Genomic DNA, 25,154 nt, shown 5'->3' with positions numbered 1-25,154 from the left:
TTTCTGGTGGCTGTAACCTAGTGAGGAAAGATCTATGGACCAGGACTGAGCCTTTCAAATTGTACGGCTTTTTCTGAGATGTAGTGGCTTGATGTCGTGCAGTATTCTTTCCAGAAGCTTAACCAAGATCTGGCAAGTTCATCCCAATAATGGTCAGCCAGGATTCAAGCCCTTGATCACTGGATGGAAGGACAGCATGCTGCCTTTATAGCTGCAGAAATTCTACAGTCTTGTAGCGTTTACTCTACATCTGATTGTACAAGTATATAACCAGACAAAACAGCATTCCCCAGGTAATAATGTTGAAGTAATTAAGCAGGATACCACTTGTGCAATGATAAGTCCCAGATGCTGCCTTAAGGTGATGGTTTTCTTAGTTATTTTCATGTTTTGTACTTTTGTTAAAATTGAAACATATAGCCACGAGAACAGTCTGTGGCATCTTGATTTTGAGGAAATGGCGATTTAAGCATTTTTCTTGCATTGTTCACAATCTTCGGTCATCCTACAGCATAAATAAACAATGAAACATTTCTTCAATTATTCTCATCTGAAAATTTTAGGTACATAGAGAGGCCAAAGAGGACATGCAGTCACAATGTGGATATGTGCAGATAATCCCTTGATTTTGATATTGGTTGTGGGCATTGAGGAAAATGGATCCCTTGATCATCTTCGAAGCATCATAGTGTTGTGTTGCATCTTTTGAAATAAGTTGAGACAGTGGAAGGAAGAATCCTCAATTTAAGTTTCATCTGCAAGATGGCACTTCTGACAGGGCAGTGACTGCTGTGAATGAAGTGCCAATATTGATTTTTGAGCTCAAGTTCCCAGAGTGGAGGTTTGTGGCACAAGCCACATCACGCCAGTGATAGAGCTTAACAGGACCCAACATAAGAACAAAAGAAAATAGGAGTGTGAGTAGGCCATTCATTCCCTTGTGCTGTCATGCCATTCAATGTAGATTTGATTAATCTGCCCAAGGCCTTGCCACGTCTGCCAGTTCCACCTAAGGCTCAATTCTTTGATCTTTCAAAACAATTATGTCCTTCCTCTTTTAATATCCCCAATGATCTGGCCTTAACAGCCCAGTGTGGTTAAAAGATTTTGAGAGATTCCCCATCCACTGCAAGATAAAGTTGCTACACACCTCGGTTTTAAATTACTGTCCCCAAATCTTGTGAAGCATGGAAGTCTGAAGACTCTGTGATTGGAGTAAAATCATAGAAATGCTGGAGGAACTCAGCAGGCCTCGCAGCGTCCATAGGACTTAAAGATATATTACCGACGTTTAGGGCCTGAGGCCTTGTAACCACTTCATTTTAGATTCTCCCACTAAATAATACATCTCAGCATCTAATTATTATTACACCTAAGAAACATATATTTCAATAAGAGCATCCAAAATTCTTGTAACTCCAAATAAATATAGATCTCGGGCAGGAAGATCAGCATAACGGTTAGCACAATGCCTTTAAAGCGACAGCAATCAGGTCGGGGGTTCAAATTCTGTGCTGTATGTAAGGAGTTTGTACTGTTACGAGCCCAGAGGATTCCAAAACCCAGCAGCAGTAGAAATTCACTAAGACAATGGTTACTTAAATTTCTTAAAACATAATAACAGCATACCACTTGTGCAATGATAGGTCCCAGATGTTGCTTTAAAGGGCTGATTATTTTAGTTATTTTCAAGTTTTGTACTTTAGTTAAAATTGAAATAAGAACAGTCTGTGATGTCTTGATTTTGAGGAAATGATGATTTAATCATTTTTCTTGTATTGTTCACAATCTTGGGTCATTCTACAGTATAACCTACACTAAATCCCCATAATCTGTCTCAAGGTGTGGCCTCACCTTTTACAATTGAAACATTACTTAGAGCCATGGAACATTCTGCACAGATAAAGGCCCTTCTAGTCTGCACTGTACTATTATTCTGCCTAGTTCTTCTGACCTGCACCCAATCCATGCCCCTCTATACCTCTCTCACCCATGTACTTGATCAATTTTTTTTAAATATGAAAATTTAGCCCGCATTCACCACTTCAGCTGGCAGCTCATTCCTCACTCCCACCACTCTCTGTGTGAAGAAGTTCCCCCTGATGTTCCCCCAAAACCTTTCCCTTTTCACCCATAACCCATGTTCTATGGTGGTATCTCACCTACCCTCAGTGGAAAAGGTCTTTTTGCATTTACTTTATCTGTACCCTTCATAATTTTGTCTACCTTTATCAAATCTCCCTTCATTCTTCTAGGCTTCAGGAAATAAAATCCTATCCTGTTTAACCTTTCCCTGTATCTCAGCAATATCCCCGTAAATCGTTTCTGCACTCTTTCACTCCTATTGATATTTATTTCTAATGTGATAGGCCCAGAGGACCCCAAAACCCAGCAGCAATAGAAATTCGCCAAGTCAAAACATAGAAACAGCATCAAACTTTAACTTATTACTGTTAACCTAACTTAACTAATTCTAAGCGCACGTGTATATAATGTGTGTATAAGTTCAGAAAAGTTCTTTGATTCACAGTCGAATTTCACTTCTCACTCCTCCAAGTTCACCATTATCAGCCAATTCTTATACTGTGCACAGAATTTAACATTTATGAATCTTCACCAGGCTTTGGTGCTTGAAAGGTAAATGGTTACCGCTCAGGAAGGTTCTTATTGGTTTTCAGAGAGAGATTTGTTGCTCATTGGACACACACAGACTGATTCCTTCCAATCAGTGTCTTGCTGAAGAAACTTGCCTCATCAATGTTTTCCAGATGATAACCTCTTTCTTTCAGGTCACCACGGAGTTCCTTTTCTGTTTCTCTTATCTCAAGCGAAACATTATACAGCCAGACATCTCCTCTTGTCTGGACCACGAGGGCTTTGAACAGGCTGAACTAAGAACTCACAACCGGTCTTCAAAATGGGGTTTCAAACAAACTTTCAAAACCTGCTGCAGAAAACCAGCAGTCTCTCTCTTGCTCAGAGAAAGCCTGTTTGTTCTTCTCTCTGTCTCTCTGTCTGTCTGTCTGTCTGTCGCTCTCCCCCCTCCCCCTTGCAAAAACACATGGCTTTCTTAGAACAGCAAACTTCATTCAGACAGACTGCGGATCCAGACCCAATCTTCTGAGCCTGTTCATCTGTTGCTTTCTAAAAAGATAATCCATTACTCCACAGCATGTCAAATTGACACCTACTTGTGAAGTCCTTCAGCAAAGCATTTTCCATTGTCTTTACAAAGGCACTGGGAGCCTGGACTGTCTGGCTTGAGCAGAGCTCTGGCATTTTAAATGAGATCTGTGTTGTGAAGTGTTTGTGAGTTTGTCACTTACACTAAAAAAAACCCCACAATTTATCTCCTTTAAAACATATTTCTTCTTCTTTGGCTTGGCTTCGCGGACGAAGATTTATGGAGGGGGTAAATGTCCACGTCAGCTGCAGGCTCGTTTGTGGCTGACAAGTCCGATGTGGGACAGGCAGACACGATTGCAGTAGTAGCAGGGGAAAATTGGTTGGTTGGGGTTGGGTGTTGGGTTTTTCCTCCTTTGTTTTTTGTCAGTGAGGTGGGCTCTGCGGTCTTCTTCAAAGGAGGTTGCTGCCCACCGAACTGTGAGGCACCAAGATGTACGGTTTGAGGCGATATCAGCCCACTGGCGGTGGTCAATGTGGCAGGCACCAAGAAATTTCTTTAGGCAGTCCTTGTACCTCTTCTTTGGTGCACCTCTTTCACGGTGGCCAGTGGAGAGCTTGCTGTATGATACGATCTTGGGAAGGCGATGGTCCTCCATTCTGGAGACGTGATCCACCCAGCGCAGCTGGATCTTCAGCAGCGTGGACTCGATGCTGTCGGCCTCTGCCATCTCGAGTTCTTCGATGTTAGGGATGAAGGCGCTCCAATGAATGTTGAGGATGGAGCGGAGACAACGCTGGTGGAAGCGTTCTAGGAGCCGTAGGTGATGCCGGTAGAGGACCCATGATTCAGAGCCGAACAGGAGTGTGGGTATGACAACGGCTCTTTATACGCTTATCTTTGTGAGGTTTTTCAGTTGGTTGTTTTTCCAGACTCTTTTGTGTAGTCTTCCAAAGGCGCTATTTGCCTTGGCGAGTCTGTTGTCTATCTCGTCGATCCTTGCATCTGATGAAATGGTGCAGCCGAGATAGGTAAACTGGTTGACCGTTTTGAGTTTTGTGTGCCCGATGGAGATGTGGGGGGGCTGGTAGTCATGGTGGGGAGCTGGCTGATGGAGGACCTCAGTTTTCTTCAGGCTGACTTCCAGGCCAAACATTTTGGCAGTTTCCGCAAAACAGGACGTCAAGCGCTGAAGAGCTGGCTCTGAATGGGCAACTAAAGCGGCATCGTCTGCAAAGAGTAGTTCACGGACAAGTTTCTCTTGTGTCTTGGTGTGAGCTTGCAGGCGCCTCAGATGGAAGAGACTGCCATCCGTGCGGTACCGGATGTAAACAGCGTCTTCATTGTTGAGGTCTTTCATGGCTTGGATTAGCATCATGCTGAAGAAGATTGAAAAGAGGGTTGGTGCCAGAACACAGCCTTGCTTCACGCCATTGTTAATGGAGAAGGGTTCAGAGAGCTCATTGCTGTATCTGACCCGACCTTATTGGTTTTCATGCAGTTGGATAACCATGTTGAGGAACTTTGGGGGGCATCCGATGCGCTCTAGTATTTGCCAAAGCCCTTTCCTGCTCACGGTGTCGAAGGCTTTGGTGAGATCAACAAAGGTGATGTAGAGTCCTTTGTTTCGTTCTCTGCACTTTTCTTGGAGCTGTCTGAGGGCAAAGACCATGTCAGTAGTTCCTCTGTTTGCGCGAAAGCCGCACTGTGATTCTGGGAGAATATTCTCGACGACACTAGGTATTATTCTATTTAGGAGAATCCTAGCGAAGATTTTGCCTGCAATGGAGAGCAGCTTGATTCCCCTGTAGTTTGAGCAGTCTGATTTCTCGCCTTTGTTTTTGTACAGGGTGATGATGATGGCATCATGAAGGTCCTGAGGCAGTTTTCCTTGGTCCCAACAAAGCTTGAAAAACTCATGCAGTTTGGCCTGCAGAGTTTTGCCGCCAGCCTTCCAGACTTCTGGGGGGATTCCATCCATACCTGCTGCTTTGCCACTTTTCAGTTGTTCGATTGCCTTATATGTCTCATCCAGGGTGGGAACCTCATCCAGCTCTAGCCTTAGGGGCTGTTGAGGGAGCTGGAGCAGGGCGGAATCTTGGACTGAGCGGTTTGCACTGAAAAGAGATTGGAAGTGTTCTGACCATCGGTTGAGGATGGAGATCTTGTCGCTGAGGAGGACTTTGCCGTCTGAGCTGCGCAGCGGGCTTTGGACTTGGGGTGAGGGGCCGTACACAGCCTTTAGAGCCTCGTAGAAACCCCTGAAGTCGCCAATGTCCGCGCTGAGCTGTGTTCGTTTGGCGAGGCTAGTCCACCACTCATTTTGGATCTCCCGGAGTTTGCGCTGAAGATGGCTACATGCGCGACGGAAGGCTTGTTTCTTCTCTGGACAGGACGGCTTTGTAAGGTGAGCCTGGTGGGCAGCTCGCTTCTTTGCCAGCAGCTCCTGGATTTCCTGGCTGTTTTCCCTGCCTGGACTGGGGGAGGCAGGCGGAGGCCCCGGTCCGGGCAGGGAGTGGGAGGCGGCGGCCCCAGTCCAGGCACAGGGAGAGCAGCAGCGGCCCCGGCCCCGGTCCGGGCGAAGGGTAGACGGCGGCGGCCCCGATACAGGCAGGAGCAAGGGGGAGACGGCGGCCCCGGCCTCGGTCGAGTGAGGCAGGCGGAGGCCCCGGTCCGGGCAGGGAGTGGGAGGCGGCGCCCCCAGTCTATATATATATATATATTTATATATATATATATACATAACATAATCCGTCACACTAATTTTTAACATTAAAGCCAATATGCTATTTTTTTTCTTAACTCTTGTTGTAACTAGTCCATTAACTTCATGTAACTTGAGCAAATCCTGGAAATATTCGGTGGGGGAAATAAAAAGAAAGATTATGCTGGGATACAAACAAAAATTAGCCTAAATTAACAAATATTTTAAATTTCCAGCATTTTCAGTACACAGATAACTTGGGAGCACTTTTTCATATTAAATTGCATTCAAGGGAGCAATTTCAATCCATTAAAGTGCTGGAGAAACTCATCAGTTAATGCAACTATCTATTAGGAAGTAAAGGGTAACTAACATTTTGGACCTGATCCCTTCGTCAAAGTTTAAGTGAAAAGCAGACAGGCGCCTGATTAAAATGGTGAGGGAAGAAAAGGAGCGGAGGAAGAGGCAGGGGGGAGAGTACAGGCCAACTACACTACAATAACAATGTTTGCAGCGTTTCCTGTTCAAGAGGAAATTTCAAAGTTTTTTCTATTTTTATAAAACTTTTAATTGCTAGGTGGTTTTAACCTTGGAGTTTTGAATGAATGAGAATGGTCCAGTGTTGCAACCCACATAAAATGCACAATTTCTCACATACCAGTCCACATGCGCATGCAGTTTAAAGTTTAAGAGTGGAAGTGTTCCACCTTTAACTTAATTAAAATATCTCATCTTTCTATCATCCCTGTATTGTGCACAGCTTCCGCTTTGGTGCTTGGCTATAAATCTGCATGTTTATAGAAGTGGTTTATTTTTTAATGTCAGTAAAATACCACATTTACTGTCTTTGTAATCCCTGTTCCTCGTTCATCAGTTGTTCTCACTTTGGTTGGAAAATTTGGGTTACTTTGAAAGGTTATTTCCTACCTGTCTGGTATTCTTCTTTGACCAATAGGAGGAAATATGTAAAAGTCAGATTTTAGGTAAGTAGAGCCATCACATTGACCATATTTATTTGGAATCATTCCAAGCTTGTGGGGGAGGGGAAGGGGGAAGAAACTGTTACTTATTGTTATCTGATTGCACTAGCACAACCTGACAAAAAGAGCGTTTCTCCGGACCTCGGTGCAAAGCACGCAGACACACAAACAGACATACCACTCATAAAGACAGACAATGCAAATGCAGGACTAGTATTCATATATACAAATAAATATAATTTTGTAAGTATGAGAGTCCTGGATAGTTATTGTAACATTAGAGTGATTAAAGTTACCTCTTGAAAATGACTGTTAAACATGCAAGGCTCTGAGCTCATGATTACAGAGAAAGGTTCCTTGGGAGAGATAAGGAGGAATTCATTGCACAGTTGTTGTGATGTGCCAAAGCATGCTATGTAAGCAATTTCAAAATTAGATATAAAAGAAATATGCTGAAAAAAGAAACATTTTTTGAGACATTGGGCAAAAGACTAATTGGTTGTCCCTTTCCAAGAGACACATTGATCTGAAGAAATGGTTTTATAAAATTGTCACCTTATGGCATTTTCTCAGAGAGGAGGATGTCGTTCTTTTATTTTAGTAGATGTAGAGCCAAATGTCCTTGATGTCTCTGATAGGCAAAATCTTGCTGCACAGGGAAGGCCATTCAGTCCTTCTTGGTTGTGCAACCACTTGAAAGGAGCTGAAGAATTGGCTCTGATCCCTTGGTTTTTTTTTATCCTTGCATCTTCGCTTCTCAGTTGCATTGCTTAAGCTGCCTGAAAGAGCAACACATTCTAGAACATCACAATTAGCTGTGTAAGTAATTTCTGCTCCACTCCCTTTAGTTCTTTGCAAATTACCTGAGATCTGTTTCTCTGATTTATTGACCCTCTGACAAAAGAAACTTTATTTATTTACTTTGTCAAAACTCCTCATGATGATTTACACATTTATGGATTCCTGATCATCATCTCTGTTCTGAACAGAGTCGTTATAGTTTCTCTGGTCTTTCCATGGAATTAAACTTCATTACAGGTATCATCTGATAAATTTCCTCTATACCCTCTCCAAAGCTGTGGCATCTTTAAAGCTGAATTAGCTACCTAGAACTTAATAAGTAAGTTCCAAAGATTTAGAATATTTTAAATTATAAATCCCATTATTCTATTTGCTTTTATTTAAAGAAATGCCTTGACTACTTGTCCTTGCACTTCACCTCTAGGTGTAAGCAACCATTTGTCTCTTCCAACTCAAGTTTATTGACATCTGATTTACAAGTACAACTGAATGAAACAGCACTCTCCAGTCCTTGGTGCAAAACATGCAGATACACAGCCAGACATAACACACATACATATGTAGGACAACTCTTCATATATAAAAATAAATAAATAAAAATTGTTTCTTAAATGTGAGATAATTTTTTATAAAAAATAATTGTCTCAAATGGTTAGTGTAAGCAGTTCTTTGTTCCTTGTTGCATTGGATTTTGTATCATTTAGTCCGAACAACTCTTTTTCTTTCTTACGATCCTGTGCATTAGATTTTATTAAATTTATTTTTTAATTTAAATTTAGACATACAGCATAATAAAAGCCCCCCCCCCCCACCCACCCAATAACCTACAAGCCCCTGGTATGGTTTTTTTTTGGAAGGTTGGGAGGAAACTGGAACACCCAGAGAAAACCCACAGACACGGGGCAAACTTATAAAGTCCTTCCAGTCGTTTGAACCCCAATGCCAATTGCTGGCACTATAACAGTGTTGCACTGGTCATACTTGAACTGTGTTGCCAAGTACGCTCGTTCTGTCTCTCTTCTCACTTATTCTGGTTAAATAATGATGTCAATTATAAACTTTAAAAGCTTAGTGTTTATTGGTTATTCTGTTGTATCTATATGTTGTGAAGCTTTCTGTAATGTGAAAGATGAAGAAATGTGTGCAGATTTTTTTTTACATGTCATGTTTGGAAATTCATAGGGTTCAAAACAATTATTTCAAATACTTTATTGGGGACTTACATAATTTTCAAGTTATTAGTCCAATTGCCTCATCTTGTTCATACATCCTCTTTCCACAATTTGTATCCTCCCAGATTTCTTTGAAAGCAGCAAAAGTGAAATGACAGTGGCAAGTTCTCAGCATACGGGTGGGGGAAGAGGGATTTCCCAACGAAACAAGGTTTTGCATATTTTCCCAATATGCTCCATTTTTTATGTAAACAGTGAATACTATAATTCACCGGGTTGGCTAGCACTCATGGGAGAAAATGAATGGCCAATGTTTTGAGTAGAAACCTTGATGAAGGGTCAACCATCCTTTTTTTTCTCACTCATGCTGCTCATTTCTTTGAGTTCCTCCAGCAGATTGTGATTAGTTTGAGAGAAAGAATGTATTTTTAAATATTTTATTTAATGTTTTTTTTAACCAAACATGGAGTCAATAACAAAGTTAAAAATACAAGTTTAAAAGTACATTCAATATTTACTTTATGCTGGCATTAACTCAGTTTCCCTTGCCCCCCCCCCCCCCCCAAGACCCCAAAGAAAAAGAAAAAAAATTAAGTATAGAAAAGCAAAAATAAGATAGTAACGAAAAAGAAAACAGATTGGACTCACAAAAAATGACACATACTCCATGGATCACAAATTCATATTCAATTTAATTTTCTTTGGAGAAGATCAACACTGGTCTCAAGGATTGGGAAGAACTTATCCAAAGATTTGCACCTGAATTTTGTAAATATGATTGCCAAATTTGTAAAAATATGTCTTGTTACTGGCCCAGAGGACCCCAAGACCCAGCAGCAATAGAAATTCACCAAGACAAATGGTTACTTCAACAAAATTTGATTTTAATTATCTTTAAACATGAAAACAAGATCAAACTTTAACTTATTACTATTAACTTAACCTAACTTAACCTCCTTCAAATTCTAAGTGCACATGTATGTAATTTGTGTGTAAGTTCAGAAAAGTTCTTTGATTCACAATCCAATCTCACTTCTCACTCCTCCAAATTCACCAGTATCAGGCAACTCTTACACCGTGCACAGAATTTAACATTTATGAATCTTCACCAGGCTTTTGTGCTTGAAAGATAAATGGTTATTGCTCAAGAAGGTTAATGGTTACTGCTCAGGAAGGTTCTTGTTGGTTTTCAAAGAGAGAGTTGTGGCTCATTGGACACAAACAACTGACTCCTGATCAGCCATTTCAGTGTTTTGCCAAAGAAACTTGCCACCTCAGGGTTTTCCAGATGATAACCTCTTTCTTTCAGGCCATCACAGAGTTCCTTTTTGATTTCCTTATTTCAAGTGAAACTTTATACAGCTAGCCATCTCCTCTTGTATGGACCATGAGGGCTTTGAACTAGTTGAACTAAGAACTCACAACCTGTCTTCAAAATGGGTTTTTTCCACAAGCTTGCCAGCTTGTCATATTCCAGTCCCAGCTACTATTGCTGAACTGTAGAACTGAATTCTCTCTCTCCCTCTCTCTCTCTCTCTCTCTCTCTCTCTCTCTCACAGAGAAAACCACATGATCTTCTTAGAGCAGCAACCTTCCTTCAGACAGACTGTGGCATTGAACCTGATCTTCTGAGTTCATTCACCTGTTGCTTTCCAAAACAATAATTCATTACTCCACAGTATGTCTAATTATCACCTACTTGTGAAGTCCTTATAGACCTTAATCAGTTTGTGCAAAGGCACTCGGAACTTGGACTGTCTGACTTGAGAAGAGCTCTGGCATTTTAAATAAGATCTGTGTTGAAGAGTTTGTGTCTTTTGTGACCTACAGTTAAAAAAACCTGCCACAATTTATCTCCTTTAAAATACAATATAAAACATAATCTGTCACATTTATTTCTTATATTGTAGTTAATCTTCACTAGGGGTATACAACTATGTATCTTTGCGTTCCAACATGCCATATCTAGATGTGAATCAAACTGGGAGTGCAATTTTAACAAATTCTATTTGATATTTGGACTGCTTCAGTTTGGATCTTATCTTTGTAATGTTTGCTAGTAAAAATAATTCTAAATTTTGTGGAAATTGAATTTCTAAGTTCTGAATTTCTGAATTTCAAAGAGGTCTGAATTTAGGATATGACCAAGTTGATTGTAAAAAGTTCCTACTTCCTCACCACATCTAAAACATCATTCTGAAAGATTTGGGTGAAATTTCCAGGTTGTGAGAGATGATTGATGGAAAAAATTATATTGTAATAATCTATATCTTACATTGATCATATTAGTCATACTATCCCGATGTAATTCAGACCAGATTTAAGTCTGATTTCCATGTCTGCCTGGACTTGTGAGCCCCATGTTTCAAGTAAGGGATACATCGCTGAAGTAAATTTCATTATATTTCCCTTTAAAATCAGCGTCTCCAAATCACTACAATTTGGTAACAACATTGTTAAGCCGAATTTATCCCTTAAGTATGCTCTTATATGAAAATAGCAGAAAATTGTATTATTAGGAATTCCATATTTATTTTTTTAATTGTTCGGATGACATCATTTGTCCCTGCTCGTACAATTTTCAGTATCTCTGATCCTTTTACGGGACCAGATTTCAAAAATTTGATTACCCGTTGTAAAAGTATACACCTGTTATGACTCAGGAGTTTTAGGAGGAACTCCCCCATTCTTCCAATATCTAATTATGTTATACCAAATATTTATTAAATGTTTTAACAAAGGGATTTCTCTCTCATCAGTTATTAGTTTCAAAAACCATTTATATATAAAATCCTCTGCCATTCTTACCCCTATTTTATCCAATTCTATTTTCACCCATGCAGTTTTATCTCCTTCTTCAAAAAAGAAGGTAAGAAATCTCATCTGTGCCACTCGATAATAATTTTTAAAATCAGGTAGTTGTAAATCTCCCAATTCATATTTGCAGGTAAATTTTTCTAGATATCTTGATATCTTACCTTTCCAAAGAAATGTTCTGACATTTATTTAACTCTTGAAAGAACCTCTGAGATAATTGAAAGAGGTATTGTACTCTTGGAAATATGTTAATTTTAATATAATTGACTATTCTCACTAGTGTTATTGGTAAGACTGTACATCTATTTAAATCATCTTCAATCTTTTTAAGTAAAGCTAAATAATTCAGTTTGTATGAATTTTTAAAATTATTTTCTGTATATATATCCTGAAATATTTTATCCCATTTGCCGGCCATTTAAATAGTGTCTCTTTGATACTGAGTATAATCTCCTCTTGTAAGCGGTTTAATTGCACTCTTATCCCAATTTATTTTATAACCTGAAACTTTTGCATAATCTTTCAATCGTGAATACAGTTTCTGTAACAATGTTACTGACCTGTCGAATATATTACTATATCATCAACAAATAAGTTAATTTTATATTCCTCTTGATTAACCCTAAAAGCCTTTATGTCTCAATGTCAACGAATTACTTCTGCAAGAGGTTCTATTGCTAAAATAAATAGAGCTGGAAATAATGGACATTCTTGTCCGCTCGATCTTGACATCTGAAAGGATGAAGAGATTTGAGCATTATTAACCACTTTAGCTTTCGGTTCATTATATAATTTCTTGATCCAATTTATAAAAATTTGTCCTAATCCAAACCTTTCAAATATTTTAAATAAAAAGTCCCACTCTAGTCTATCAAATGCTTTTCTGCATCTACTGCCACAGCAACACCCCTCTTTTGTGCCAAATGCATAATACTAATTAATCTACTTACATTATCCTCTTATTCACAAAGCCTATTTGATCCATATTTATCAGTTTCAGCAAGAATTTTGCCGATCTATTTGCTAAGGCTTTTGCAATAATCTTATAATCTGAATTTAATAATGAAATAGGTCTATTAGATGATGGTTTCAGTGGATCCCATGAGGAAGATTGTTGTTCTGACACCATACAGCTAAATTCTTGAATTCCATGCGACATTCTGACTCATCATTTCCTGTTATTTGGCCAATATCAGTGATGTCATTAGCGAATTTGTTGCTTTTGCTTGTGTCAAACTTGGCCAGGAAGTCACCAAATGCACCACCCTTTCCATTTTATCATCACGTCTACCTCTCCTCCTTTTGCCCGCTTACCATTTATGCTCTGGCTTCTGTCTAGCTTTGGAAAGAATGAAATGCGATAGATCTTTTACAGTGTGTCATAAGATATTGGAGCAGAAGTAGGCCCATCACCCTATCAAATCTGCTCTGCCATTCTAATCATGAGCTAGCTGATCTATCCTCCCACTCTGTCTACACCCCAGCTCTCTACCTGTAACCCTTGATGCCCTTTCTAATCAAATACCTGTAAATCTCTGCCTTAGTTCCAACAAGTTCTATGACCCTCTGACTAAAGAAATTTTTCTGCATCTCTCTTTTAAATTGATGCCCTTTTATCCTGAAGCTGTGTCTTCTTGTTCTAGAATCCCCCTCTATGGGAAACATCCTTGCCTCATCTCCTCTGTCCAAGCCTTTCAGCATTTGAAATGCATCTATGAGGTCCCCCTCCCCCCTCTCTTATCCTTCTGTATTCCAATGAGTGCTGTTCAGTGTTCTCTCCTCCTTGTGAAAGTCCAAAAAAAATGGCTACTTATGCGAGGCAGAGCAAGAAAGGCAGCTGGTGACTGTGGAGGCTTTGCCCCAGAAAGGGAAGGGAGGGATTAATTTTCAGCGAAATCCAAATTTATAAACAGTATTATATCTATATAAGCATTTTACTTTTACCTTCTCAAAATATCGTACTAATTAGAGTAAGTAGCATTTCATTGTTGACATAGTTGATGTGGATTGACCTGAAATATGACCCAGAGATTAGGCGGCTGATAAATCATGCATCATTGATCATTTGGAGCTTTGAAAGACTGGATCGTGGCATCCAATTGCTTGTCATTTTAGAGAAAATCCGACATAATAGGTAGCTCTGAGTGTATAAAACAATTGCAGAGCTCCAGACAAGTAATCATCATACTTTTGACCTGAGGTTGAGGATTGCATGAAATTGTCATAATGCCACACTGAAGGGGGGCATGGCAAGATTGCATAGAAGAAAGACACGTATTTCACCTTCCCCCAGCTGGATCACTAAATACCCAGTTTTTAAAAAGCATAAAAGTGGTTAAAAATAATATTCATAGTTGTTTAAATAACAGTGATTTATGATGGCATCTAATGTGAAAAAATTTAAACCTCAACTTCAGAAAAAATTACCATACAAAAGTGCGGAAAAATTGAGGCCTACCTGCATAGCTGTATCCTCGGAGTTATCGTTGGGAGTCTCCAAGCCTCAGAGGACTCCAGCCTGTTCAAGTTTGACTTCGGCGCCAATCCTGCCACCACAAGATGGCACCGATCCTGCCTCCGCAAGATGGCGCCAATCCTGCCTCCACAAGATGGCACCGATACCTTGGTGAGCTTGGCCATTGCCGACCTGTGTTCACGTGAAACTGTGCGCGCGGGTGGCACGGCCAACAAGGGGACTGGCGAACCCACGACCTTGCTGGGTGGCCCGGTGCCATGCGGTGTAATGTCGGAGGACGCTCCTGTGCGTCCAATGGCTTTGCCTGGCCTGCGTGGAGCATCCCGGGTCTGCGAATTGCTGGATAAAGTATGGGCTGTGGTGGAGCCCGAACGCCAGCATCCCAAAGAGGTCACGGTGCCGGCGTCAGGTGTCCAGACCCGCAGCCTTCAGCCAAAGGACCTACGATGACTGAGGAAGAAGAGGAATTAACCTTACTGGAATTTGTCCAGGAGGAGGAGCCTATAGTTAAAGGAGGTAGATCTCAAAAAGTGGAGGTGGAATCTGGAATGGATTCAGTGTTTACTGTTTTGGAAGGGATTGCTTGTCAAATGCATAATATGTCAAAGCAAATATCAACTCAAGTGAATCAAGGATTTATGGAGATGAAAATAAAAATGAATGCTGTGTGATGAAATGTCAACTGTGAAACAGGCAAATGACCATGGTTAAGAGTGATTAAGATGTATAAAATCAGTTGATATTGTGCAAGATAATTTTAAGAAAATTGAAACATCCTTTTCTGAGTGTCAAAATCAGGTAGAACGAAATAGAGAAAAAGTGGAAGGTTCTTTTGAAGATTGGGGGATTCAAAAAAGAGATTTAATGAAGATTGATTCGTTTGAAAATCAAAGCTGAAGGAATAATGTGAAAATAGTTGGTCTTCCAGAGGACATTGAAGGTGTCGACCCTATAAAACTTTTTAAGCACTGGATCCCAGAGATGCTGGGTAAAGGGTTTTTTCCTGAAGGCTTGGAACTGGATAGGGCTCACAGAGCTCTGAGAAGAAAACCACTTCTAGGATAGACACCAAGAGCAGTCTTGGTTCGTTGTTTAAAATACCAAGATAGAGAAAATGATTTTATGTATGGCAGTACAAAAAGCACGGCAGAGTCAGTCTCCATTAATGGTTAAAAATAACAGAGTGTTCTTTTATGCTGATTTGCGCCAAGAAGATGAAGAGAATTTAATACGGCCAAAGATGTTTTGTTGCGAAAAGGCTACAAGTTTGTTTTTTGTTATCATGTAATTTTGAAGGTTTTTATGGAAATTTTCAATCTCAATTTTTTGAGAATGATCATGATGCTTTGGTTTTTGTTTATTCTTTGCCGGAATTGCGAAGAAATGGGCGTTTTTCTCCGTTGTCTAAGAAGAGGGTAAATGAACATGGGAATGGAAAGTATGAAAGAAAGAAGAGTTGACACAAAGTCTTCTTGATGTTGAAGATCCAGAGCAGTCATTGGGCTGAATATATGGACTATATTTGATTGTGTTTAATTAAATAATAAATATGTATCTGGCTGGGCGGGTGGATGACACTGAAAACTTTGATAGTCATCTGCCCTAGTGGGTTTACCACACCCAGATTTTTAGGGTATTACTTTCTTTGGGTGTTTTTTTTGTATTTTTGTTTAATTTATATTTGTTTTTTTTTGGAAGAATTATAGAGGGGAGCATTATTTTATAGTGTGTAAATATATTAGTAGTGAAAAAAGATGTCGAAATTGAATTTTGCAACTTTTAATGTTCAGGGATTAAATAATCCAATTAAGAGAAAGAGCATATTGGCCTATATAAAAAAAATGAAAATTGATATTGCTTTTTTACAAGAAACACATATGACTGAAAAAAGAACATTTGAAATTGAGAAGAAATTGGGTGGGTTGGTCATGTTTTTTCTTCTTTTAAATCTAAGGCAAGAGGAGTAGCGATTTTGATTCATAAAAATTTACCTTTTGAATTGGAATCTTCAGAAGGGTATGCTGGCAGAGTATTAAGAGTGAACTGTAAAATTTTTGCTGAATCTTGGACTTTGCTGAATCTTTATGCCCCTAATATAGATGATGAGCGGTTTATTTCAGAAGCTTTTTTATTGTTAATTCAAGCTGATGAAAATGTTTTAGTGGTGATTTTAATTGTGTTTTGCACCCTCTATTGGATAGAAAGCCAAAAAGTATAAGGAAATCAAAGATGGTAAAACAAATTAATGCATTAATGAAAGATTTAAATTTGGTGGATATTTGGAGAAAAGTTAATCCTACAGAGAAAGATTTTTCTTTTATTCTTCACAACATGATTCGTTTTCTAGAATTGATTTATTATTGGTATCAGCACATTTATAAGGTAGAGTATTATGAGCTGAATATAAAAGTAGAGTTGTATCAGATCATTCATTATTACATTTTTCTTGTGAAAGTTCGGAGGTAGTATGTTCGTCGTTTAGATGGAGGTTTAATGCAATGTTGTTGAAAAAACCAGAGTTTGTTACTTTTGTTAAAGAACATACCTCTTTATTTTTGACCGAGAATGTTAATTCTGTGGATAGTCATTTTGTAATTATGGGATGCTTTAAAATCTTATTTGAGGGGAGAGATTATTAGTTATTCTACGAAAGTTAAGAAACAATACATGGCAGAAAGTTTAGAGTTAGAAAATAAGATTGCTGAGTTAGAGAAAGATTTTCAGAAAGATGTATCATAAGATTTTAAAAAAGTCGCATTTGCAAGGTTGAAATTGCGTTATCATACTTTACAAACTTATCAGTTTGAGCATTTAATTGATCAATCTAAACAGCGTTATGAGTTGGGGGAAAGAGCTCATAAAGTACTTGCTTGGCAATTGAAAGCTGAATAGACATCTCGGATTATTAATGCTGATAAGAAGAATTCAAAAGTTACCTATAAACCTCAGGAAATTAATGACCAGTTTTATTCATTTTATTTAAAATTATATACTTCTGAGGGGAAACAGGACTCTTACTTATCTAAATTAAAATTAGTGGTATTAGATGGAAATGAGGTTCAGGAATTGGATTCTTCATTTATTGATTTTGAAATTAAGGAAGCTATTCAGGAAATGCCTAATGGAAAGTCCCCAAGGAATGATGGATTCTCTGTGGAATTTTATAAATTTTTTATGATGATTTCTCTAATGTATTTGGAGAAGTGTTCAGTCAAGTTACTGAAGATCAGAAGTTACCAGAATCATGTTCAAGTGCTTTAATAACTGTTATTACAAAAAAAGATAAAGATCCATTAAAAGTGTCTTCATATAGACCTATTTCTTTATTAAGTGTAGATTATAAAAAATTTAGCGAAAGTATTAGCGAATAGACTTGCTAAGTATTTACCTAAATTGGTACATATTGATCAAACAGGTTTTATTAAGAATAGAAATGCTTCAGATAATATATTTCGATTAATTACTTTGGTCAACGCATATCGAAAGCAGCCTAACCATTCCTATGGTGGTTGCATTAGATGCAGAAAAAGCTTTTGATAGGGTTGAGTGGGATTTTTTATTTAAAGTGTTAGAGAAATTTAAATTCGGCCCTTCTTTTATAGATTGGGTTAAGGCTTTAGATACGAACCCGATTGCTAGGGTGGTTTCAAATGGACAGATTTCTTTACCATTTAAATTTACTCATTCAATTCGACAGGGCTACCAGCCTTATTTGCATTGGTTATTGAACCATTAGCTCAGGCAATTAGACAAAATGAAGAAATTAGAGGGATGAGGGTTAAGATTGAAGAATAATATAAAATTAACTTATTTGCAGATGATGTGTTGGTATGTTTTACAGAACCGAAACGGTCGTTGAAACAATTTCAAGAGTGTTTGCTGAAATTTGGAGAACTATTGGGATATAAAGTTAACTGGGATAAAAGTGAAATTTTACCAGTTGGAGTGGGAAATTATTCTGAATTTAAAACAATTACAAAATTAAGCTGGACAAGTAAAATTAAATATTTAGGTGTGTTTATGGATATGAATTATCAATCATTACATCAAATAAATTATGTACCTATATTAAGACGGATTAAAGCAGATTTGATTAAGTGGAAAGATCTTCCATTAACTTTGATTGGTCAGGTTAATTGTATTGAAATTAATATTTTTCCTCAAATTCAATATTTATTCCAGTCACTACCTTGTTTACTTTCTAAGGGCTTTTTTCAAGATTTGAATAAAGCAGTGTGAGAGTTTTTATGGAAAGGTAAATTAGCTCGAGTGGCGTTGCATAGACTTAAATGGAAGTATACATTGGGCGGACTACAATTACCACATTTTCAAAACTATAATGAAGCGGCCCAGTTGAAGTTTATTAGTAGATTGATGGATTTAGATCAGCCTCCCAGCTGGGCTAAAGTGGAAATGGCATGTATATCTAGGGTTTAAATACATGAATTTATATTTCATTGGAATTTGATTTTGTTACAGCAATATGATATGCCGATATTGAAACATTTGTTAAAGATCTGCATTAAAAAAAAACAGGGTGTTAGGATCGAAAGATAATTTATCAATTTTAACTCCATTGTATAATAATCAGCTTATTCCTTTTTCAATGTTTAATAATTATTTAAAGATTTGGGATTCTAAAGGTATAAAGACAATACAAGATTGTTTTGTAGAGGGGCAATTTCTTTCTTTTAATCAATTGAGAGAAAGATTTGATATACCTGTAAATTCCTTGTTTGGATAGTTACATGGATAGGAGAGGACTGGAGGGGTATGGACCAGGTGCTGGTCAGTGGGACTAGGAGGGTGGGGATTTGTTACGGCATGGACTAGTAGGGCCGAACTGGCCTGTTCTTTGCTGTAAGTGGTTATATGGTATTATCAACTTAGATCCTTGATAAAAGATCATTATGGTAGAGAGATGATTTTACCTACTATGTTGAGATTTGAATCTTTGATTTCCTCTATTCCGAACAAAGGTCATATTTCAGTTATGTATAATTTGTAACAAGATAGTATGGATAAGACAGATTGGGAGAAATCTAAATTTAAATGAGAGAGTGATTTAGTATTTATTTTTCCCGAAGATGATTGGGCCAATATGTGTCAGGACAATGTAATTAAATTGACTAATGTAAGATATGGAATGGTTAATTATAATTGTTTACATCAATTATGTTTGACCCCAAAGAAGCTAAAAAAAAATATGGATTTAGTAATTCAAATTCTTGTTTTAGATGTGGCTTATGTATTGGAACTTTTTTTACATGCTGTTTGGATTTGTGTTAAAGTTCAATCATTTTGGCAAGGAATTAAAGTAGTTTTGGAGAAATTATTTAATTTTACACTACCGTTAGATCCAATGATTTTTTTGTTTGGAAATTTATATTCGTTAAGGGGAATGGGATTGGATAAAATTCAAATTGCTTTTGTACATTTGGTGTGATCAGTAGCGCGTAAATGTGTTGCTAGTACTTGGAAAGGTGATACTGAGATTAATATATCATGTTGGCATAATGAATTGAAAGCATGTATTGTTATGGAAAAAATTACTTATAATTTACATGATAATTATTCATATTTTGATAGTAAGTGGTCTCTGTATTTGAAATATATGCATTTAGATATACTTTGAAATGTTATTAACATTTATAATATTTTCTTTTTATATATATAATCTATTTTTTTTTGCTCCCCTTAAGGGAGTTGGCTGTAGGGGTGGGAGGGTGGGATAGGTATTAATGCAAACATTTTTTTTGATTATTTCTATACTGTATGTTATGTTTATTATTATCTTTTAAATAAAGTTTGAAAAAAAAAGGCCACACTGAACATGAGTGGACAAGGAAGAAGACAGTCTTAATTTGATTAGCAACTTGTTTTAAAGTGTACTGGAATTGCAATAAATTGCCTGTGATTAATTTCAATGGCCTGCTTCTCAGCTTTTCTGTATGTGTCATGGATATAGTTCCTCGTGCTGTCATTGCTCTGATGAGTTCCCTTTTATCCCTTGCTGCACTGCCACCAACTGTAATGCTGCCAGCACTTGCACTTCATCTAAACTAGATTGGATTGATGGCACATTTCTCTTCAAAAAGTGTTTCTTGGCTCATTTAATCCATGATGCCTCCATGATGCGAGGAATGTTAGTACATCAACACACAGCGTGACAGAATGCAAGATACAGGATCCCTTCTGCAATTGTTAATCTAACTGCTCGTGTGTAGCTGGTTACAGAATTTCAATATTTTAGCTCGATCAGATAACAATTAATTTTTTTTGGAGAATGACCACGGGCCACAGTGGTGTTTGTCAAGGCAACATGTGTCTATGTTTCCCCAGAATGTGAAGGTATAGCGATTTTAGATTGCTGGGCTGTGGTATCCAGAGCCTTGGATTAATGATGCGGGCAGGAGTTCAATCCTGCCAGTGGCAGACAGATTTAAATTCAGTTAATTAAATAAATTCTGGATATAAAGTAGAGATCAGTAATAGCAGATCTTTATTTAAAAAAAACCTCAATTTTAATATCCTTTGGGGGAAAGACTGGTTTATGTAAACGTCAAACCCATTGTGACCTGAATGACTCTAAAGTGGCTGTTCAAGTTCATTATCACCTGACTATACATATACAACCACACAAAACAATGTTTCTCCAGACCACAGTGCACACAATACACAGCACACATAATAATCAGAATTTATTGTCATGAGTATATTATGAAATTCATTGTTTTGCGGCCTTACCAAACCACATACAAAATAAAAATGGTGCAAGAAAAAGAAAAGAGTCAAAGTGAGGCAGTATCTCTGATTCATTATTTATTCACGTATCTGATTGCAGTGGGGAAGAAGCTGTCCTTGTGCCGTTGAGTGCTCATCTTTAGGCTCCTGTTTCCCGATGTAGCAGAGTGAAGAGGGCATGGCCTAGGTGGTGGGGGTCTTTGAGGATAGAGGCTGCTTTCTTAAGAAACCGCCTTTGTAGATGTCCTCGATGGAGTACGTACTGGCGCCTGTGATTTCACAGGCTGAGTTAGCAACTCTGTTAATTTATTTTCTTGTCCTGAGTGTTGGCACAACCAACAAGTATGCTCTCTTTTTTTCTTTTTTTTTTGTTTCTTTTTTTAATTTTTGGTCATGTCGGACGAAGTCTGGCGGAGGTGAAACTGGACCTCCGTGTGGCTGAACCAGGTCTCCGGCTCCTGAACCCAGAAGTCAGGCAGCTTGAAGGCTATAGCACTGATCCCAGGTATGCTCATGTTGGGTTCAAAGACGTTTGAAGCAGTCGGGGTCATGAATTGTAGCAGCAGCTACACTGCTACTGAAAGAACACACAACCAAAGTTGAGCTCAGTGAGCAGAAAAACTCCCAACAAGTATGCTCTCAGCCTAAAGAGTCTTCGGTGACCTACCGAATCTTCTCAAATTCCTCACAAAGTAGAGCCGCTGGTGAGCCTTCTTCGAGATTGCATGGACATGGAGGCTCCAGGTCAGTTCCTCGGAGATGTTGACACCCAGGAATTTGAAGTTCTTGACCCTCTCCACTGCTGAGCCCTCAATGAGGACTGGTTCGTGTTCTCCTAATTTCCTCCCGAATTCCACAATCAGCTCCATGGTTTTTATAACATTGAGTGTAAGGTTGTTGTCATGACACCACTCAATGAGCTGATCTATCTTCCCTCCTGTACGCTTCCTCATCGCTGTCTGTGATTCTGCCGACAACCATGATGTTATCGGCAAATTTGTAGATAGCGTATATATCACTCATACTGTAAATGCAAGCATACATATCATATATGCTGAGAGCATACAGATTGCACATAGACATGGAATTTAAAAATAAATATAAATATTTTGGGATGATTTACTTGATAACAGGATACCATACATCAAAGCCTGAGTTAAGAAGTTATTTCCCAGCTGGCAGTCCTGATTTTGATGCTCTGGTACCTCCTTCCTGATGTAGTGGGTCAAAGATGCTGTGTGCGGGATGGAAAGGGTCCTCGACATGATTGTCAACAATAGAGGAAAGAGAGACCCCAGTGATCTTCTTGAACGTTTTGATGATCCTCTGTATAGACTTCCTGTCCGATGCTATGCAGCTGCTGTTCCACACAATGATACAGCCAGACATCTGTGCTCCTGTAAAATGTTGTCAGGATGGGGTAAAGATATAAAAGCTAAAAGTTCCATATTGTCACGTAATACAGGTACACAATCCTTTATCCGGACATCTAAAATCCGGAAAGCTCCAAAATCCAGCAAGTGTGAAGAGAGACAGCAGCGCGAGTCAGGCGGGCGAGGGGGAGAGACCGGCAGCGCGACTTGGGTGGGCGAGGGGGAGAGACTGGCAGTGCGAATCAGGCGGGCGAGGGGGAGAGACCGGTAGCGTGAGTCGGGCGGGTGAGGGGGAGAGACCGGCAGCGTGAGTTGGGCGGGAAAGGTTGGGGGGGGGGGGGTACCGGCAACGCGAGTTGAGCAGGCAAGGGGGTGGGGGGAGATCTACAGGTCAAGTCGGGCAGATGAGGTGGGGGGGAGATGGCAGCGTGACTGGAAGAGGGTGGGGCGGATACGACAGCAGAATTCAGGTGGGTTTAAATCTGGCTTTTCGAAATCCGGAAAAATCCGAAATTTGGGACACACTGTCCCCCAAGAGTTCCAGATAAAGGATTATGTACCTGTACTACATCTAGAATGTAACATACATGAAATTCTTTAACTTTTGTCTACCGTACAGTGGCCAGCCCTCCTCATCTCCTAGGGAGGTGTAGGCAATGAGGAGGAGTCGTTTGTCCATAGTTGATCAAGGCAATTGGATGAGTGACATTTGTGATGGGCAACAAGAATTGTCTGTTACAACCAAGTACAATAAAACAAAATGGATTGATTGAAACAAGAAAGTCTGTAGATGCTGTGATTGTAGTTAATACACTAAAGTGCCGGAGAAACTCAGTAGGTCCCGCAGCCTCCATAGGAGACAAAGATATATAAACAAATGTTTTGGGCTTGAGCGGTTCATCAAGGTACCTTGTATTTTTGTTTCCTATGGATGCTGCAGGCCCTGCTGAGATTCTCCATCAATTTTGTGTATTAAAATGGATTGATTGGTGGTGACCTGGGCATGGAATTCAGCCATGACAAAGCTGCAGCCAATCCTGATGCTCAGCTATCTGATGCCTATTTACCTGGTGCAGATTTACACTATCTGTTATTCTGCTGTGGAGCAGACCCATATGCTATAGGTCAGGGGTGTCAAACTCAAATTCACGGAGGGCCAAAATTAAAAACTTGGACTAAGTCGAGGGCCGAACTAAATATTTATTGAAAATTTTCAACAACATCTGCATGTTTTCTCTTCTTTCAACATATGTAATGTTAAACTTTAGGATATAACTTTAGGAGGATAATGTTACAGGTCAGGAGTAGGTAGCTCAGTTCACCCTTTGTTTGACCTGAGGGAAACATATTTGGTCCCTGTGGAGATGTAGTCAGCATTCACAGGCTGTGTCCATTTTGGCCTGCATCAGGACTCAGCATTTCCTGCTCACTCCTCAGGCTCTAGGCCTCTATTCACCCTCGACCCACCATCCCTCTACCTGACCAGTCCTTTACCCAACCTCTACTCACCCCTCACTCCACTCGCTCTGCCTCTACCCACCCCATCCTATACAAGCCCCTCTACTGCCTCTCCCCTCAACCTGTTCCTCCCTCTACCATCTCTCACCCTCTAATCACCCCTCCCCTACTCACCCTGCCCCTCCCCTTTTACCTCTTCCCTATCCACCCCTCCTTCTACTCATCCCTCCCTCTAACTGCCCCTCGCACCACCATAACTTCCCCTGCCCATTACTCCTCACCTACACCCTCTGCCCACCCCTGCTTACCCACCCACTCAGGCCCAGCGCACTGCCTTCACGTGCAGGGCCGAACCAGCCGTCCCTGGGGTCCGCGTGGGTGCAAGCGCTGAAAGCTGTGGCGACCGGGAGAAGTGCGCTCGCGCTGTGGAAGGGCTGTCCGGTCCCAGTCGCGCGGGGCTCGCGCTGCCTGGGGGCCGTGCGCAGCCTGCCATGTCCGTCGCGTCGACAGGAAATCACAGGCTCTCGCCAATCCACCACACCGCTCGACAGGTGGGAGAAGTGACTGGTTGTGCGGGGAGCCTTCCAACTGGCTTGCTGGCTGATGACATCGACAGACTTCTCGTGTTACAATGGGGAAGGGTGTGCAATGAAGGGGGAGGATGGTGGGGGTGACATTACCAAAAAACAGCATCGGCTCTCGCTGCAGGGCGGGCCACCTCTAATACATTTTTGAAATGATCTTGCGGGCCAAATATAATTATATCGTGGGCCAGAGTTTGACATGTGTGCTATAGGTGCTCTGTGGTTAGTAAGGGATTACTTAAGGTAGTATGTAAGTGGGGGGGGGGGGGGGAAATGGATGAGAACTACTGGTTTAAGGTGAAGATTAAAGGGTAAACCAATAAGAGGAAACTGTCTATGATGCCATTCATGAGAATAAGAAATTATTTAATTGAGATATGCTACATTATTAAAGGAAATAGATGCCAAAATGTGTGTTCTGCAAACTGTAATCCCAGCTTAAGGAGTTGGAAATTTATGATCAAGAGGTGTAAAATTTCGGCATGGAATATTGCAAATGTCTTCATGCTCACTTTTGTTCAATGAAGCTCTATTAGGAAATTTACAATTAAAAAAAAAAGAGCCTGTCTGGGATTATTAGCCACCTCTTGAACTCAGTTTTGATTGTTGCTGCCATTATTTCACTGAACATCAAGAATGGTGATTCCAATTATAATGTGCATCTCAAAGGCAATGGTGACTTCCCTTTAGTGACTCTGACCCAAAGCTCTGCTGCCTCCATATTTCCTTTCCATCCTCCTTTAAAGTTGCATGCGTATGTACAAACTCAAATCCCAGACCTGGTGTGATCTGCTTTGTGTGACCACTCAGTGCAGCAATATGTTTTACACCTGGTGAGGCAAAATGAGGCAGGAAATGAGGAATGTGGCTGCATGAGATTTTCCTCACAGCTCAAGCTTTGTGTTAAAGTAATCCAGATTG

The 25,154-nt window shown here is 39.7% G+C and overlaps 1 protein-coding gene across 4 annotated transcripts in view; it reads left to right on the top strand.

The window, feature by feature from the left end:
* The window catches only part of bin3 (bridging integrator 3), a 172,019-nt gene that overhangs the window by 123,956 nt on the left and 22,909 nt on the right, over positions 1-25,154 (top strand). For 2 of the 4 annotated variants that reach the window (XM_069917922.1, XM_069917923.1), the window contains 2 exons: positions 14,016-14,224; positions 15,456-19,765. The exons of 1 other annotated variant lie outside the window; for it this stretch is intronic. In XM_069917922.1, coding sequence (XP_069774023.1) covers positions 14,016-14,224; position 15,456 — 210 coding nt within the window. In that variant the 3' untranslated portion in view covers positions 15,457-19,765. Of the gene's footprint in view, positions 1-14,015; positions 14,225-15,455; positions 19,766-25,154 lie in introns of those variants that run through there. One more of the 4 variants, XM_069917925.1, reaches the window with a different exon arrangement.

This window comes from Narcine bancroftii, chromosome 2 (assembly GCF_036971445.1).
Source record: "Narcine bancroftii isolate sNarBan1 chromosome 2, sNarBan1.hap1, whole genome shotgun sequence".
In the NCBI taxonomy this organism is placed as follows: domain Eukaryota; kingdom Metazoa; phylum Chordata; class Chondrichthyes; order Torpediniformes; family Narcinidae; genus Narcine; species Narcine bancroftii.
Note: the sequence above shows the minus strand (reverse complement) of the source record. Positions and strands in the feature narration are given on the sequence as shown.